General features: G+C 35.3%; 1 protein-coding gene and 1 pseudogene across 5 annotated transcripts in view; one reads left to right on the top strand and one right to left on the bottom strand.

Annotated features, from left to right (window-relative positions):
• The window catches only part of Alg5 (ALG5 dolichyl-phosphate beta-glucosyltransferase), a 41,928-nt gene that overhangs the window by 11,010 nt on the left and 13,637 nt on the right, over positions 1 to 17,281 (top strand). For all 5 annotated transcript variants that reach the window (XM_015484226.2, XM_015484225.2, XM_015484227.2 and 2 more), the window contains 2 exons: positions 740 to 832; positions 4,474 to 4,587. In XM_015484226.2, coding sequence (XP_015339712.1) covers positions 740 to 832; positions 4,474 to 4,587 — 207 coding nt within the window. The remainder of the gene's footprint in view (positions 1 to 739; positions 833 to 4,473; positions 4,588 to 17,281) is intronic.
• Positions 11,072 to 16,901, bottom strand: LOC107140720 (annotated as a pseudogene).

Raw genomic sequence — 17,281 nt, 5'->3', positions numbered from 1 at the left:
CATATAAATAAATAAATAAAATAAAGGTTCATCAACAAATATATATATATATATATATATATATATATATATATATATATATATATATTTTAGAAAAAGAATTGGGGAAAATAGTCCACAAACTACAGAAGTTACAGAAAACTTCTCTGGTAAATAAGATAGACTACTGACTAAAATAAGTAAACAAGTCATGAAACAGCATCAAGGGCCCTGTCATAAGTTTGACTTTTTTTGGCGGGGGTAGGGGGTTGCAGTTAACACATGGCTTTCCTTTTTTGACAGCTCAGCTTAGGTCAAGGAGTCAGGAAGAGACAGTAGCTATCTATTCTGCTGGGTCTTTGTAAGGAATTATATTGTGATTTCAGTGACTAATAAGTGGTTCATTGTTGTATCTTGGCTCCAGGAGCTCTACAACTCGGACTGCCAGTGTGTACAGTGGATAGAATCTAGTCACAAGAAAGGGTAAAACAGAGTTGCAGTGTTTGAGTCCAAATGAAAAACCCAGTTTATAAAATTTTTGGAATCCAAGTTGATTTTCAAACTTATTTCTTTATTTTTTTATTAATATATATATTTTAAATTGACACATAGTAATTATACATGTATGTGGAATACAATGTGGCATTTCATTAACATATATAATGTATAATAATCAGATCAGGATAACTGGCATATGTATCACCCCAGACATTTATCATTTTCCAGTTAATTTTTTTCTGACTTTTTTATAATTTGACAGGTAGCTTTCAAATATTGTCAGAAATATGGAAGTGACAAAGTACGAGTGATAACACTGGTGAAGAATCGTGGAAAAGGAGGAGCTATTAGGATGGTAATATATATACTTCAAATTTTTATCTAAAATGGAAAGGTATTTTGAACAACTTCTTTTGCAGATTGTAATACTGGCTGCATGAATACCAATATTTTGAGTTAGCTACATTATGTTTTTAATAATAACTTTATATATCTTAATCAAATCTGAACTTCATGACATATCTGTAACATACTGCCTGATTCACAAAAATATCTTTGTCTTAAAGTTTAAAATGTTATACCTCTGTGTATGTTTGACATATTTGCCAAATAATAAGATTATATGATTTTTTTTTTTTTTTTTACATTTTACACAGTGTTTTTGTGTATTAAGTTTTACCAGTATGAAGGTAGAATATTGAGATTGGTAGCATGAACCAAGGTAAATCCTACATGGGTCTCTCCTAGTGGAATCTACAATCTATTAGGAAAGATAAGCATTTTGATAAGTGAAAAAGACTTAGAAATGAAGTACAGATGAAGTGCTAAGAAAGTCCCCGTCAAAAGAGGCTACTTTCAGCTGAGGCATTTCAGGTAGAGATTAAGTTACGATGAAAGTAAAATAAAAAATCTAGAAAATTTGGATAACATAGTGGCTTAAATGACTTTGAGGTTTATTTTTTCCCCTTGAAGAGAAGGCTTGTTTGTTCAGTAGCTCTATGGTGTCATCAGGAAACTGGGCTCCTCCCTTTTAGCCATTGCATCCACATTCCAAATTGGAAGGGGGAAAGATGTATGTCAGCAAGTTTGCCCCCTTTTGAGGAGCTTTCCCAGAAGCTCCACCCAATAACTTTTACTTACATCTCATGAGCCAGAACAATATCACGGGCAACCCTGATTTCCAAGGAAGACTGAGAATTTTTTTCTAATATTTTCATTCCCAACCAAATTAGAATTCCATTCAAAAGCAAAAAGGAAAGAGTGATTCTTGGGTAGGTAACTAACAGTCTCAGCTACTTGAGGAAAATAGCAGATATCACAAAAGAGGTGTCACTGAGGCTAGGTCTCTGGTGATGGTGAAACTAGGTTCCATTTACTTACTGATTGCTTATTTTGAACTGAAGAGTAAATTAACCACCTCAACATAATTATCTTCTCACAGGTACTCAACCACTGAGCCACATTCCCAGCCCTATTTTGTATTTTATTTAGAGACAGGGTCTCACTGAGTTGCTCAGCACCTTGCCATTGCTGAGGCTGGCTTTGAACTCACGATCCTCCTGCCTCAGCCTCCCAAGCCACTGGAATTATAGGCATGTGCCACCATCCCCGGCTCAACATAATTATCACTTGTGATCCTCCTCAGAATTTCTCATAAATTAGGTCCCATCATTTTGATTATATAGATGAGGAAAGTGAGGCATGGATTGGTAATTCAAGGTCACATAGATATTAGAATCAATATTTGGAGTAGGTTAGTTAACTGTGAAATTCATGCTTTTACCCTCTATATTTGAGAAGGGAAGGCCAGTCAACAAAGCCAGAAAAGACTGAAGCAGGAACTCATAGAATATGTACTAGAATCAGCAAGTTCACTCTAAGTCACAGGTTAGGCCAAAGAGAGAAAAGGGAAATAGGATTGGGATTGGGGGTGTTGCTCAATGTTGGAGTACTTTCCTAGCATAGGTAGGCCCTAGGTTCAATTCCCAGCACTACGAAAAAAAAGAAAGAGAGAAAGAAATAATATAGAATTGATGCAGTTATCATGATGGGTTTTAAATCTGTCCATTTGTTTAGACAACATTGTACCTCATTAGAGATACTAAGATGCAAGATGCCCATTCTGTCCATAAGGATATCATAATTTTGCAGGGAAACAGTTTTCAGATAGTGTTATAAATGCTTTGATAGAAGTATATACTCAGTGCTGACACCACCCTCTAGTAGGGAACAGCAGAGACTTCCCATAGAAGGTAATTCTGAATGGAGTCTTCAAGGAAGGTTAGGAATTATCTTTATGGAAGTAGGGAAGCGGGATCTTTGCAGAGAAGGAACATGATCAAAAACATAGCAATGTCGACAGATTGCAACAAGGGACTTACCAGTTGTACATGAGGCTTGACTATGGAGATAAGGCCTGAGAGTGGATGGGTTCAGGTCATTAACTTTAGGCTGGGAGCCTAAAGTCAAGGTATAATGAATATTTATTTAGGTTATGATAGTGACACAACAGAAGAGGAGGAAGCATAAGTGGGAGATGTTAGAAATGAGACAGAATTGGGTCCGATAATCAGGGAAAACAGAACCTTTTCTAGGAGTTTGGAAATGACACACAGGCCATGTATATCTATATGTAGAATGGGATAATAGTAGGCTCTAAAGAAGCCTTACAAAAAAAAAAAGATGAAGCTTCCACAAGTTTGAGTGCAATTCTCCATTAATGCTAAATAATAACCTCCAGTTCACCATTATAATGTGTTATTTAAATGATTAGTCCTTTATTATTGTGTTTTTCTCATTTCAAACTAAGCTCCAGATTTTGTACCTTATAATGCTTTTTCTTTTCTGTAACATCATACATGTTTAGAAGCTAAATTTGATAACTTCTTATTTTCTGCTTTTTTACACATAACCTTAATGGGTTTGATAAAGGGCCATCACCGATAATAATCACTGGGTTTATTCTGTCATAGAGTAAATGATTAAATTTCTGTCTATATTTAGATGTATCTTATCTACAGTCACACTATATTATCAAAGCTGCATTTCACTGTACAAACCATGAATAAACCAAGCTTGATTGCCTATGCCTATAAGTTATAGGTACTCAAGAGGTTGAGGTGGGATAATCACTTGAGCCCCGAGTTCAAGTCCAGCCTGAGCATCATAGTGAGACCCACCCTTCTAAAAAACACAAACACAAATATATTTACATTTGAGAAGCAATGAACTCACTAGGATACACCATAGAAATTGAGTCAATGTACAGTTTATTTCTGTGTGAAATGTACAAAATTGTATATCCATAATTTATGCAAAAGATTAATTCAAAAATTCAAAATTGATTATCATAATTTTGCTAAATGTCACACTCTTCAAATAATAAAATAGTATTTGGATATGGTCCAAATATATAGTATTTGCACACTTTCTAAATTTTAGTGACATTCTATGTCTTTATTTAGTGATTAATTTAAAAGCTTTACATTTAATAAAGATTATTAAAGATCTATAACCTTATGATTTACTTTATAGCAAATCTGCAAATGTTATTTTTGTTCAATCTTTCCATTTTAACATGATCTTTATATGCTGCTTTAAGTTGTCCTTGATTCTTTTTAAGCACCATAACACACATATAATAATACATTTGATAAATGTATGTGTGTGTGTGTATATCCACATATATATGATAGATATTTTATTATTCTTAGTGATGCAGAATACTTTTTATTTATCCAAACGTATTTTACTAACTTGATATTTTCCAGTGTGTTAGTAGTATGACCTAACAAGTTTTTAAAAATGAAATAGGCAATAAATACCAATAAATACGTTAAGGAACATGTTAGCAAGAATAACAGTGAACTTTGACCTACTACCATTTTACACCTAGTATTTCAATCTTAGGTATTTGAGTAAAGCAAATAAATTGAAATGTCATTGAATTTAATCATTTTTAAGTAACTTTATTTTACTTGGAATTTTTAAATATAGGGTGTATTCAGTTCTCGAGGAAAAAAGATCCTAATGGCAGATGCTGATGGAGCCACAAAGTTTCCAGATGTTGAGAAATTAGAAAAGGGACTAAATGATCTACAGCCTTGGCCTGTGAGTATAAAAATATAGTGTTAATGATATTCAATCAAGAATGTAAGATCTAACTAGGCATGGTGTTATACACCGGCAATCCCATTGGCTTGGAAGGCTGAGGCAAGAGAAAGTTCAAAGCCAGCCTCAGCAACTTAGTGAGACCCTGTCTCAAAATAAAAAGGCTGGGGATGTGGCTTAGTGGTTAATTGCCATTGGGTTCAGTCCCTGGTACCAAAAAAANCCCTCCAGAAACAGAATTCCTTGATGTGATAATTACTTACAATGTACACAGAGAATTACATTATTTTTTTTAATCTTTCCTCATTTGCAAAGAAGGCTAAATTTTCCATTGCACGACTTTTCTGTGTCTCTGCCTATGGGTTAGTAAGACAACTGATTGTTCCTGACAGTCTGTTTTCTTTCCTATTTTATAAGTCTAATTTATTTCCTTAAATGGATTGCTTTCCCTTCAACCCTGCTTTGGTTCCCTTCTCTCTTTGTCTCTGTGTGTGTGTCTCTCTCTCTGAGTTGATTGAAGGTAACTTGGTTAATACTGGAAGATGGCCGGATATTTGGATTTGCTCTTGATCCTGTTTACCCATTCAGCTTAAGATCAAATTTTGCTCAGATTCAATCAGAATAAATAGGAGCTATACATTATAGGAGAATCATTTGCTATTTCAGGAAGGTATAGATAAAAAAGGAATATAGGGTCTAAAAATTTAAAAAGAATTTTCCTATAAGTTGAAAAATCAGGGTTGGTTGTTTACTTTTTTGTTGTTTGGTGAAAAATTGCTCTATGAGTGTTATAGTCCCATAGCGGAGCTAAGTGTTTTGTTATAAACATTCACTGATATTCTGGACACTTACTTATTTAATATTCTGACCATATCTATCGCTTGATTTCTAATTGCTTCTGCCAGAGTGTTCTTGTTTTTTTGATTTTTTTTGTTTTGTTTTGAGTACCAGGGATTGAACTCAGGGGCACTCAACCACTGCGCCACATCCCAGCCCTTTTATACTTTATTTAGACATAGGGTCTCATTGAATTGCTTAAGCCTTATTTTTTTGCTGAAGCTGGCTTTGATTCACATTCCTCCTGCCTCAGCTTCCCAAGCTGCTGAGATTATAGGCATGTGCCACTATGTCCAGCTAGAGTTTTAATATTATGCACAGTTAGTGAGGTCTTATTTAAAAGCATAGCCTGAGACTTCTAGATGAAAATGTGAAATGAACCTGAATCAGAATCTTGTATTTGATGAAGCAAGCAAAAATAAATTCACAAAGGTTAAATATAACTTTAAGGCATAGATTTAAAAAATGGAGGTTGAGGAAAGAAAATCCTGGTGCCGTTCCCACCATTCAAAAACCTTTTAGAGAAAGACGGTAAACTTATCAAATCCTGAACTTTTACAAAACACTTCTCAGTCTACAACGAACCTAACAGAGAATGAAGGAGGACCCTTAGACAACATCATGCAGTACACTTATCTTCTGCAATACAGTATGCCAGGATCTCAGCAGAAGCAAGAGAATTTGCTAGGGCTTGCCAATGTCAGGGTTTCAAGCTAAGTTGTGAGCACAGATCCAAGAGATTAGATCCTTTCCTCAGTGGAGTGTACCCCTGTTCAGGACACCTGACAAAAGTTATAGCAAGGAGCCTGAGTAAGCCAACAATGTCACACAAGCCTCCTCCCTGTTTACTTCCCCTCCATGTAACACTCAGGCCTTGAAACACTAGTTCAAAGGGAAAAACAAGTGTCACAAAAGTAGAAACGTATCAAGGAGAATCCATATGTATGGTAGGAGAGCTGCCCATGTTAATCTACGCAAATAAAATAAATAAATGGCAGTTACATCAACACTTTACTACCAAAAAAAAAAAAAAAACTAAAGATAGTTTAATACAAAAGAAGATAACCGGCCTGGGGTTGTGGCTTAGCAGTAGAGCACTTGCCTAACGTGTGAGGCCCTGGGCTCAATCCTCAGCACCACATAAAAATAAATAAGTAAAATAAAGGTATTGTGTCCAACTACAACTAAAAAATATTAAAAAAAAAAAAAACCACAAAAACGACTCAGTAGTAGAATACTCGTCTAGCACGTGCAAGGCTCTGGGTTTGCTCCTCAGCACCACATAAAAATAAAGGCATTGTGTCCAACTATAACTAAAATATAAAATTTTTTTTAAAAAAAGAAGATAACTGATAACTCTATCTGAAAGGCAGTGTCATCCAAGGAAAAGGATAAAATTACATGTGAGTATTTTGGCTAAAGACAAAATTCTTAATGAAAATTAGAATTCAGCAACACAGAGATTAGAGAGAATTTACAAAGTAAGATTGAAGGCCAAAAGAAGACAAATAGATAGAACTGTCCCTAATGAGATAGACCTAGTTTTAGAAGCAAATATTTTTTGTTGTATACTAAAATAATTCCTATTAATTATAGCAAAAACCAAACAGTGGAAAAAAGTGAACATACTAAACCAAAAACAGAAAATTTAATAATAATTTTTAGAAACGCAAATCTGCTGACCTTCTCACCTCCTGGTGACTGGGAAGTATGAGTAGTCTTTTGAGTTTCTGCTTTGTATAGCTCTAATGATGTTCAAGCAGCCCATTCTGTCTCCACTCAGTTATAAAATTCCTCTTAACATTGCGTGCAGTCTGTCTCCTTTTAACCACCCCTTCTAGTTGCTGCTTTTATTGCTGCACAAAACAGCCAACTTTGTGGTGTGACAGCCCTTCAGAGAGTCAAAACTATTTTCCATTTGTCTTCTCTATTGGGGCTATCATCAGTTCTTCAAATTTTTAAATATAGCATGTTTCTCTTTCTTATCATTCTGGTAATTTTCCAATGCCATGGCTTCAGTTTGTGTGAATTTTCTTACTACATTACATTGCCATTGAACTCTTGTCTCCCCATCGTTCTGCTGATACAGTTGGTGTTTCTTTTGCTTTTTATTCCAGAGTGGAAATATGACTCTCTATCCCCATTATATATCAGCTTGTCAAATTTCAGTCTCTAATGCAATTGCTATTTCCTTCTTAATTCACTTAAGCCACAAATGTGATAAGCATTCCTTACATGGATTCCCCTAATTGCTAAAAAAGGAGTAACTGGAATAAAGCTGGAAGTAATGAACAAGAACATGGAGCCAAGCATGGTGGCGCATGCCTGTAATCTCAGCAGTTTGGGAGGCTGAGGCAGGAGGATTGAAAATTCAAAGCCAACCTCAGCAACTTAATGAGACCCTAAGCAACTCAGCAAGACTCTGACTCTAAATAAAATATTAAAAAAGGACTGGGGATGAGAATGGTTAAGAGCCTCTGAGTTCAATCCCCACTACCTCCCATACCCTCCCAAAAAAGAACATGGGTTTCATGGTCCTGTCTTAAAGTTACATAAGTGATTTACTAGATGTCAGTAGTTAACTTTAATGCCTTTTGACAATATTTTAAGTGCTTAAGTATTTTTTTCCAGTAACATTTTCAATAGCTTCTATGCCAAACTTATTTTTTTTTTTAATTTGCTCCCTTTTCATACTTATATTTCCTTTTAGATTAACTGGGTTACATGTCTGGTCACTTTTCTTACAAGGTCAGTTTAGAAAAGTTATCTCTGAAGATAATTGTTCTTTTAAGGTTTTAAAATAAATGTAATTTAAGTAGAGCTCATTATTTCACACAAAAGTAAAATAGAATATTTTCATATTAGTTCCATATATTTTATTTGTGTTCTCTTTTCATATCGTTTTTTTCCATTTTTTTTATTGGTGCCTTGTAATTATGTATATTGGTGGGGTTAATTGTCCCAGTATCTCCCCTACATCAGTTTTTTAAGTGCAAAGCTTTCCTCCTATCTTTTAAATTTCCTAATCAGTGGTTATTCTGCCTTGTTTAATGAAAATATGTTTGGTTTTGTAATGATTTTTTTAAGCAAAATCTGTGATGACTACTTATTTCATGGATTAAGTATTCAAAATAAAATCCCAAATCCCTGAACAGGCAAAAATAGATGACAAAAAGTCTGTATTTCTTAATCGGAGTAATTCCTTAGGCCATGATTTAGACCTTAAATTCTCATTGAGGCATAGATAAACAAGTTTTGTTTTTAACCCTACAAATGTCTAGTGGTAATAACATGAGAGTAACATCAAAGTAAAATTGTATTAGGAAACACTATAGGAAGCAGATCCTAACCACACACACACATACCCAGCTCAGTCTAGAGTGATTTCTTACTAATGACCATGATGTCACTTTGCCTTCAAATGGTTTAGCCAGTTGTAGTTTGGGTGCACCAATATTTCATATGTATATGCTTCATTTAGTTGTTCCTTAAAAGTACAAGACAGTTACTGCTTTCCTTTTTTTTTTTTTTTTAAATGGACCATGTGGACAAGTTAGAGGCTAGTCTATTTGTTTTATCTTTGGAGATTGCTGAGATTTTTGTGAAAATTAAATGAGGAAGAATGCAAAAATAAAAGGGCAGTTTAAAAAGTAATTTTTATTATATATCCAGATTATATAATTATATATAAAAATTACATGTATAGTATATATAATAACATAACATATATACTCTGTATATAACAAAAGTTTCAGGAGTCTTTCTCAGTATATCAGTGTGTTTCCTGAATTATTAAAGAAGGTGACTCAGGACTAGAGCTGGCTCTGAGAGCTATGTTCTAATGCCAACAAATCTAATTCAAAAGCGGATAAGGAACAGCAAAATTTTCTGTTAGAGTGATAATCAATATTTTAGACTTTTTGAGTCACTTATGTTTTGTTTCTTCCTCTTCCTCTCTTCCTCCTTCCCATCTCCTCCCTTTAAAAAGGTAAAAAAAACAGTTAGCAAGTTGGCTTTAACTCACTGGCCACCTCCATTCTAGAAGATTTAAATGTTGATCTTAATAAATGTGATTTTTGTGCTAATCACAGAAATTTTCAGAATCTTAATAACCCAATGATTATCAAGAGATAAAAGGCAGGAAGGGCTATAGGATATAGGAGTTGGAGGGATATAGGAGTTGGAGAATGACTTTTATCTGAAAAGATTAAATTTGCGGTTCTTAAAGATATATAGTCCTGTTACCTTGGAAATTGGAAATTGGCTCGGGTGGAATTTAGGTACATATTATCTAAATTAGTCACTGCCTTCTGCCCCAGTGGAAGATAAGTTTCACTAGAAAAGGAACCTTATCACTAAAGTAGTACAAATATTAGGTGCTCAATATATACTTTTGGAACAATTGAATACTACCGTATATCAATTCCAAGGAGAAAGCCATGTTTTACATTTAAAAATGTAGTCATGAATGGTACCCAAAAGCCAAATTCTCTTACAGGAATATATGAATAAAATACCAAATTTGTATAACAACTCATATGGAATTTAGGAAAACATTATGAAGAGGTAGATGCAGAACTGATTGTAGAAATGCTGCCAATGTGGCAAATGGTAAGAAGAAACTAGATGTAACATCCAGATGAATAATAGGGTTCTTGTTTTTTTTTGGGGGGGGGTTACCAGGGTTTGAATTCAGGGGCACTTGGCCACTGAGCCACATTCCTAGCCCTGTTTTGTATTTTCTTTAGAGACAGGGTCTTGCTGAGTTGCTTAGTGCCTTGCTTTTGCTGAGACTGGCTTTGAACTCGAGATCTTCCTGCCTCAGCCTCCATAGCCATTGGGATTATAGGCATGTGCCACTGCACTGGTTTCTTGTTGGGTTTTATTGTTTATATAAAGAAAGATTAGAAACAGCCTCAAGAGGAAAATAACTAGCCACATCCCATCACCCAGAAATAACTAGTGTTAATACTTTTTTAATGGACCAGTTTTTTTCTGAATATTTATATTTTAGCAACATAGTAGAGTTTTGAATATACTAATATGAAAGCATAAAGACTCACCATGGAATCGTGTTGCGCCCCCTTGCCCGCAAGGAAGACGCAACACTCAGGAATCTTCTTTCAGTAGTTTATTTCAGGCCCTTGATAGTTCTTCTTCTCCCCTCCGGATGCCCCTCCCAGCCTTAATAAAGCATCTCAAGCCCCAATGCAAAGCAGCCACGTGGAGCTTTCTCATAGGGTGATGAAAAGTCATGCGCCAACTCTCCCAAATAAGGAGTTGTTTGTCACAGACCACAGCGGAGCCAGCGCCATCTTGTAATGGCGACCATAATTTGCATAAACGGCAGAAGCGGCTCACCACAGAATCGTTGGTAGTAAGGAAGTGAAAACCTTAAGTTATTTAGAGTATGCCTTATCTCTAAAAATCATGTATCACCCTCCTGCATAGATACACATTGGCATGCTTTTATTTTATTTTGACATTTTACTCTGAATTTTGAACATACCAAAAGTAGAGTGAATAATAGAATGGTTCCTCTCTGCATCCACCAGCCAGTTATAACAGTTACCAACATTCTGACATAATTCTTCATTCCTCCTTTTTTTTTTTTTTTTTAGAAAAATTCTATTGTTTTAACACAACCTCAAGATTTTATTGTCTTCACAATAAAAGATGAAACTCTGAAGTGGATCACTTGATCCTTTCTTTTCTTCTCTCTTCATAGTTCAAGATGCTTGCATCTCTTGGTAGCCATCAGTCTCTTAGATGTGCAGTTGGTCTTGACACACTCAAGCCTCAGCACACTCTTTGTACTTCTAGCCTTCTTCCAGAAAACTCAGCTTAGTCTCTCCACCATAACCACTACTTCCAGTGATAACACCACTTTCCCTGGGCATACAGAGAGACTCCTTGCCCTTTTTCTACTGGGTCACCTTGTGGGGTTAGTGCTTGCCACACTTCTTACAGAAAGTACAGCAGGTTTTAGGAACATCACCACATTCGTTGGAGTGCTATTGGCATGGAAAGGGCATAGCTGTATTTTTTTTTTTTTTGGTTGTAAATACAATTTGAAAAGCTGTTTTTGCCAAATGAAATTTTTAAAACTAATTTCAACCATAATATCTTATATAAATGAATACATATTATACTAGAGCCTTTTTTTAAAAAAAATTATTTTTTAGTTGTAACTGGACACAATATCTTTATTTTATTTATTTATTTTTTAATATGGTGCTGAGGATCCAACCCAGGGCCTCGCTCGTGCTAGGCAAGCGCTCTACTACTGAGCCACAACCCCAGCCTCACTAGAGCCTTTTAATACTTGCGTTTTATCAAATAAGAGAAAGAAAAGAATAAATATCAAAATTATATGTTGAGTCTGTGTAAATTTATGTTTCTAGAACATGTTGGAAACATGAATCAGCAGTTTTAAATAATTCATATCCATCAATCCAGGAATACATACCCAGTGACCCATCTTTGAGAAATTTATTGTAAAATGTGTATAAAAGTAAATTTTTGCTTATTTTTTTTTAAATATAGTAGTAAATCTTAATAAGAGTGAACATTTAAAAATAAAATATCTACTATTAATTTACACGGGCTAGATTTACTGTTATAGGATACCTGTACATTATATATAATTAAGTAAAAATGCAAATTTTAAATACCTGGAGATTCATAGAAAGATATGTAATAATATTAACTGGCTATTCAGAGATAATCAATGTTAACATATTGCAGTATTTATAATATTTATATGTAATGATATATATGTATAAAATATTTATATGAAATCATGTTAATATATTTATGTATTATATAATACTTATATGCATAACAATCTATTAGCATTAGTTATCTGAATGGTGGAATTACAGATATCTAATTATTTTTCTTTAATTTATTGTTTGTTTTTAACAATGAACTTATATTGCTTTTGAGAAAAATGCTCAGGGGACAGAGCTTTTGTAATCAAACCTTTACTCTTTAACTCAGTACTTCACTTTCAATACTAGCTTTTCTGTTTCTGCCCATATTGGATAAGAATGATTAATTTTAATACCTGATTTTCCTGTTATTAATTTCTAAAATTGATTCAGCTTTGTTTCAATATCTCTACCTCATTTGCAGCCACTTTGTCTTTTGGAATGCTTATGCCAGTTTCTGTTTCCATTTCAGTGTGTTTCTTAACTTTGGATGTGGAATTCAAACAGACCTATGTTCAAATTTGATGTGATCTTGAACGAGTTAATCTATGTACCTCACCTACCTGTTTTATGATGTATGAATAATGAGCCCAACTTCCTAATCCTGAGGTCATGATTGAAGAAAAATGTTTAGTTTTGTGTTCAGCACTTTATGATAGTGCCTCTCTTTTAAAAAATTTTTGGTACTGCAGATTAAACCCAGGATAACTTTACCACTGAGCTACATCCACAGCCCTTTTTTTATTTTAAGAAAGATCTCAAAGAGTTGCTGAGGCCACCTTCAAACTTGTGATCCTCCTGCCTTAGCCTTCTGAATGGCTGGGATTACAAGCATGTGCCACTGTGCCTGACACTAGTACCTCTGATGATTAATATTAGTCTTTGTGCTTGATTTTTTTCCATCAGAGCTAATTCTAGTGTTACTGTTTATGATTGTTAATACAAATTTAATTTATCTATTTCTAGTCTATTCCTTCTCTGTAGTAACTTATAAAAATATATTGAACAGCAAAAGTGCTAGAAAAGAGTTTGTTATTATTGTTGTTTTGTTTTGTTTTTGGTACCAAGAATTGAACCCAGGAGTATGCTTAACCATTGAGCCACATCCCCAGCACTTTTTATTTTTTATTTTGAGACAGGTTGCTTAGGGCCTCTACTAAGGCTGACTTTGAACTTGCAATTCTCCTGCCTTAGAGATTCTGATTAAATCTTTTCCTTCTAGAATATAATAGTACTACTTTTTATCACTTTTAAAAGCTGACTTTCATAGTAGTATAAATGTTTATTTTGAAAAATCATAAGAAATTCAGGTATGTTCTAAATGAAGCTTAAAAGAAAGAGATTTGATGCTGTATACATTTTCTAATGTGGGAAATTTTTAAAATACAAATATCTTTCATTCCTAAAAAACAGCCAACTTTTTGAAAAGCCATTTAGATTAATTCCAATGATAGTGAGATCCATCTCAGGGATTCAGTACTTGCTTCAGAATTCTTCATATATACAAAATTCTCTTAAAAGCTTTTAGGGAATTATGCTGGAGGAATAAATGAGATTTTAAATGAAAGGTTTTGCTTTGAAACTGTTTTTAGAGTGATTTACATTTTAAGTCAAAATTCATTTTTATCTCTTGTAAAAAATGTTACTGTTCTTTTGGGGTTCAAAATTAAAGCTTATTTTCCATATTCTGTTTGAACTATTTTAACATGGTTTTTATTTAAGAAAACTATTCTCTCCTTTTCTGTACAAAGTACCTTAGCCAGATGTTTTAGTCAGCTTTGTCACTGCTGTGACTAAAAGACCCAACCAGAACAACATAGAAGAGGAAAGTTTATTTGGGGGATCCTGGTTTCAGGGGTCTTAGTTCAAAGGCAGCTGGCTCCATTCCTCCCAGCTCCAGGTGAGGCAGAAGATCATCACAGAAGAATATGGTGGAGGGAAGTGGCTCACACGATGATCAGAAAGCAGAGACTCCACTTGCCAGATACTAAATATATAGCCCAAAGCCACATACCCCCCATGACTCACATCCTCCAGCCACACCCTACCTGCCTTCAATTACAATACAAGTTACCCTACTAGAGATTAATTTACTGATTCGATTAAGGTTTTGATAACCCGATCATTTCTCCTCTTGCATTGTCTCACACATGAGCTTTTGTGGACACTTACATCCAAACTATAATACCAAAGAAAGAAGGGGATAAATTATCATTACTACTAAAAATAGTAGGCAAAGAATATAACTGATAATACTCAAGAGAAATTGTAAGACTTCCCAAAAGTTTTGTTGTTTTTTGGGGACAGAAGGGAGTTGAACCCAGGGACCCAGGGGCACCTAATTCCTGTGCCATATCCCCAGCTTTTTTTTTTTTAATACTTTTTTTTTGGGGGGGGGTTATTTTTGTTGTTGAGGGATGGGTTCCAGAGATTGAATTCAAGGGCACTCGACCACTGAGCCACATCCCCAGCCCTATTTTGTATTTTCTTTAGAGACAGGGTCTCACTGAGTTGCTAAATTGCTGAGGCTGGTTTTCAACTCTCTATCCTCCTGCCTCAAGTCTCCTGGAGCCACTGGGATAACAGGTGGGATTACCATGTCCGGCAAGGATGTGATGAAATAGTCAATATCATGCCCAATTAGTGGGAATGCAAAGACTCTTTTAAAGAAAAATTTGACCCATTAAAAAAAAAATCATTTAACTTATAACTTAGATTTTGAACTTAAGAATTTGAACTTTGTATTCTATTTCTGTTATTTTTTTCCCCCAAAATTCAGAAATCCAAAATACAGGTAGTTTTATATTGGAAGATGTTCTTTCAGGTACCTTTATAATTAGAAATTAGAAATGTCCAATGAATAGGCAGAGAATGAAATTATGATAAATCTGTCCAATGAAATAATATCTTGACCTTTCAGTTGGCATAAAAAGTAAAGACTACTATGCATCGCTATTATGACAAGTTTTGGGGGGTTTGTTTGTTTGTTGTTGTTTGATACTGAGGATTGAACCCAGCAGTGTTTACCTCGCTAAGCCACATCCCCAGCCCTTTTTATTTTTGAGACAGGGTTTCACTATGTTGCTTATGGCTTTGCTAAATTGCTGAGGCTGGTCTTGAACATGAAATCCTTCTGCCTCAGCCTCCAGAGTTGCTGGGATTACAGGTGTGCACCAACATGCCTAGTTTTGGCAAATTCCTAAAAATAATCAAACCTGAATCTTATCAAACCTCTACATTTAACTGTGCATTTAAACTGCTGTGTTAAATGTCACCATATGGAAATAGCAAACTCCAAAACCTAGGAAAGGACAAATTATTGATTCCTTCAACAAATGGTTAGAAAAACAATTTTAAAGAGATAGGGAAGTTCATTGATAAAAGATGTATTAACCAATTTGCATAGCTTTTCTTTTGCTCTTGAGTCAAAGAAACTGAAAATAATTGTGTGATCATTGGGCAAACTTGAAAACTATGTATCTGATGGTATTATGGTTTGGATATGAGATGTCCCCCTAAAGTTCATGTGTGAGACAATGCAAGAATGTTCTGAGGTGAATTGATGAAATGATTGGACATGAGAGCTGTAACCTAATGAGCCCATCCTAATTTGGGACTGACTGGATATAACTATAGGTAGGTGGGGTGTGACTTAGAGAAGATGGGTCACAGGGGGCATGTCCTAGAAGGGTGCATCTGCCTTTCAACTTCTTCCCTCCTGCCTGACCCCTCATGAACTGAGTGACTTTCCTCCCATCAGCCCTTCCACCATGATTGCTGCCTCCCCTTGGTCCCAGAGCAGTAGAATTGCCCACCTTTGAAATTGCAGTCCTCCTGCCTCTAGAACTGTGAACCCAAATCAACTTCCCCTCTAGGTTGTTCTTGTCCACATCCATGGTAGGGCTGATGCAGAATTCTAAATCAGAATTTCTGAGGTTTAACTATGATCAGACCTTAGGACCTTGTTGGGTGATGTCTACTCCAAAAAGATTAGACCAGTACACCCCCTAGGGCCAGGCAGATGCCAATCTCTGCTGAGTATCTTTAACTCATGGACCTCCTGAGAACTCCACTGGTAGGGGTGGGGTAACCAACTCTTGATAGTTCTCACACATTCCACCACCCATGAATGTGACCTTTCCCTCAAAAAATTCTCAGCCCCCTGCGTCTGGACCCTCTTTAGCTGGTCATATAAGCTACCAGATTCAAAGGGAAAGCCAGCTGCATTAATGTGAATCCCACTGGGCATAATCCTCTCTGTGCCTGTTTCAATCCCACTCTCTAGGTACACCCTAGGCCACATGTAGGCACTAACTGGAGAGTATGCAGTTTTACTATGATCTCCCAGGATCCTGCAGCAGCAAGCTACAAAAGGGGCTCTTTCAGATGGCCATGTGCCTCAGCTCTCCACTTGCCTTTGGAGAAACATGGAGCACTTTTCAAACACGAGATAGCTATTCAGCTTCTGGTTTAGCTAAGTTCAGACTGCTCTTCTGTTCTACAGGTTTTCCCATGCCAAATTTGTCTCCTACATTTCTCTCTCTGTGTTACCCCTCCCATCTGTGGTAACTTGGCACTGCTGCCATCTCTGGCTTGGTTCTGTTGTGCTCTTGTCCTCTGTTCAAAGCACCCGAATTTCTGAATCTCTATGATTCTCTTATCAGTATTGAATTTCAGTGAATTCACTGTCACCCACCTCACACAGAAGCAGTACTTCTGCTGCTTGAATCCTGAGGATAGAACAACTAGAAAGTACACCACCATTCCTCTAATCCAACATCTTTATCTCTCCTTGGTTCTTTATTTTTCAATAGTAACCCTAAAATCTGTTTTTCTAGTTCAGTGAAATTTATTTTAGTATATTTATTGGCATAGCCTTAAGTTCACAGATTAACGAGCAGTAACTTTTTAATGCTGTCATATCTTCTTATCCATGATCCTAGTATTTCTTGAATTTTGGTTTCTTTTGTTTCCTATGGTACTATTTATATATTTATTTGTTGCCAAATAAATATATAAAGTTTATTTCTGAATTTTTCTCTTTTGTTGATGGTATACTTCCACTATATCTTCCAAGTATTATTTGTACAAATGAAGGCTAAGTACTATACATATATTCATTTTATGCCCACTCATTCTTTAAT

The sequence above is a fragment of the Marmota marmota genome, unplaced genomic scaffold (genome assembly GCF_001458135.2).
Source record: "Marmota marmota marmota unplaced genomic scaffold, marMar, whole genome shotgun sequence".
NCBI lineage: Eukaryota > Metazoa > Chordata > Mammalia > Rodentia > Sciuridae > Marmota > Marmota marmota.
The sequence above is the reverse complement of the archived record's forward strand: the minus strand, read 5'-3'. Positions and strand labels throughout refer to the sequence as shown.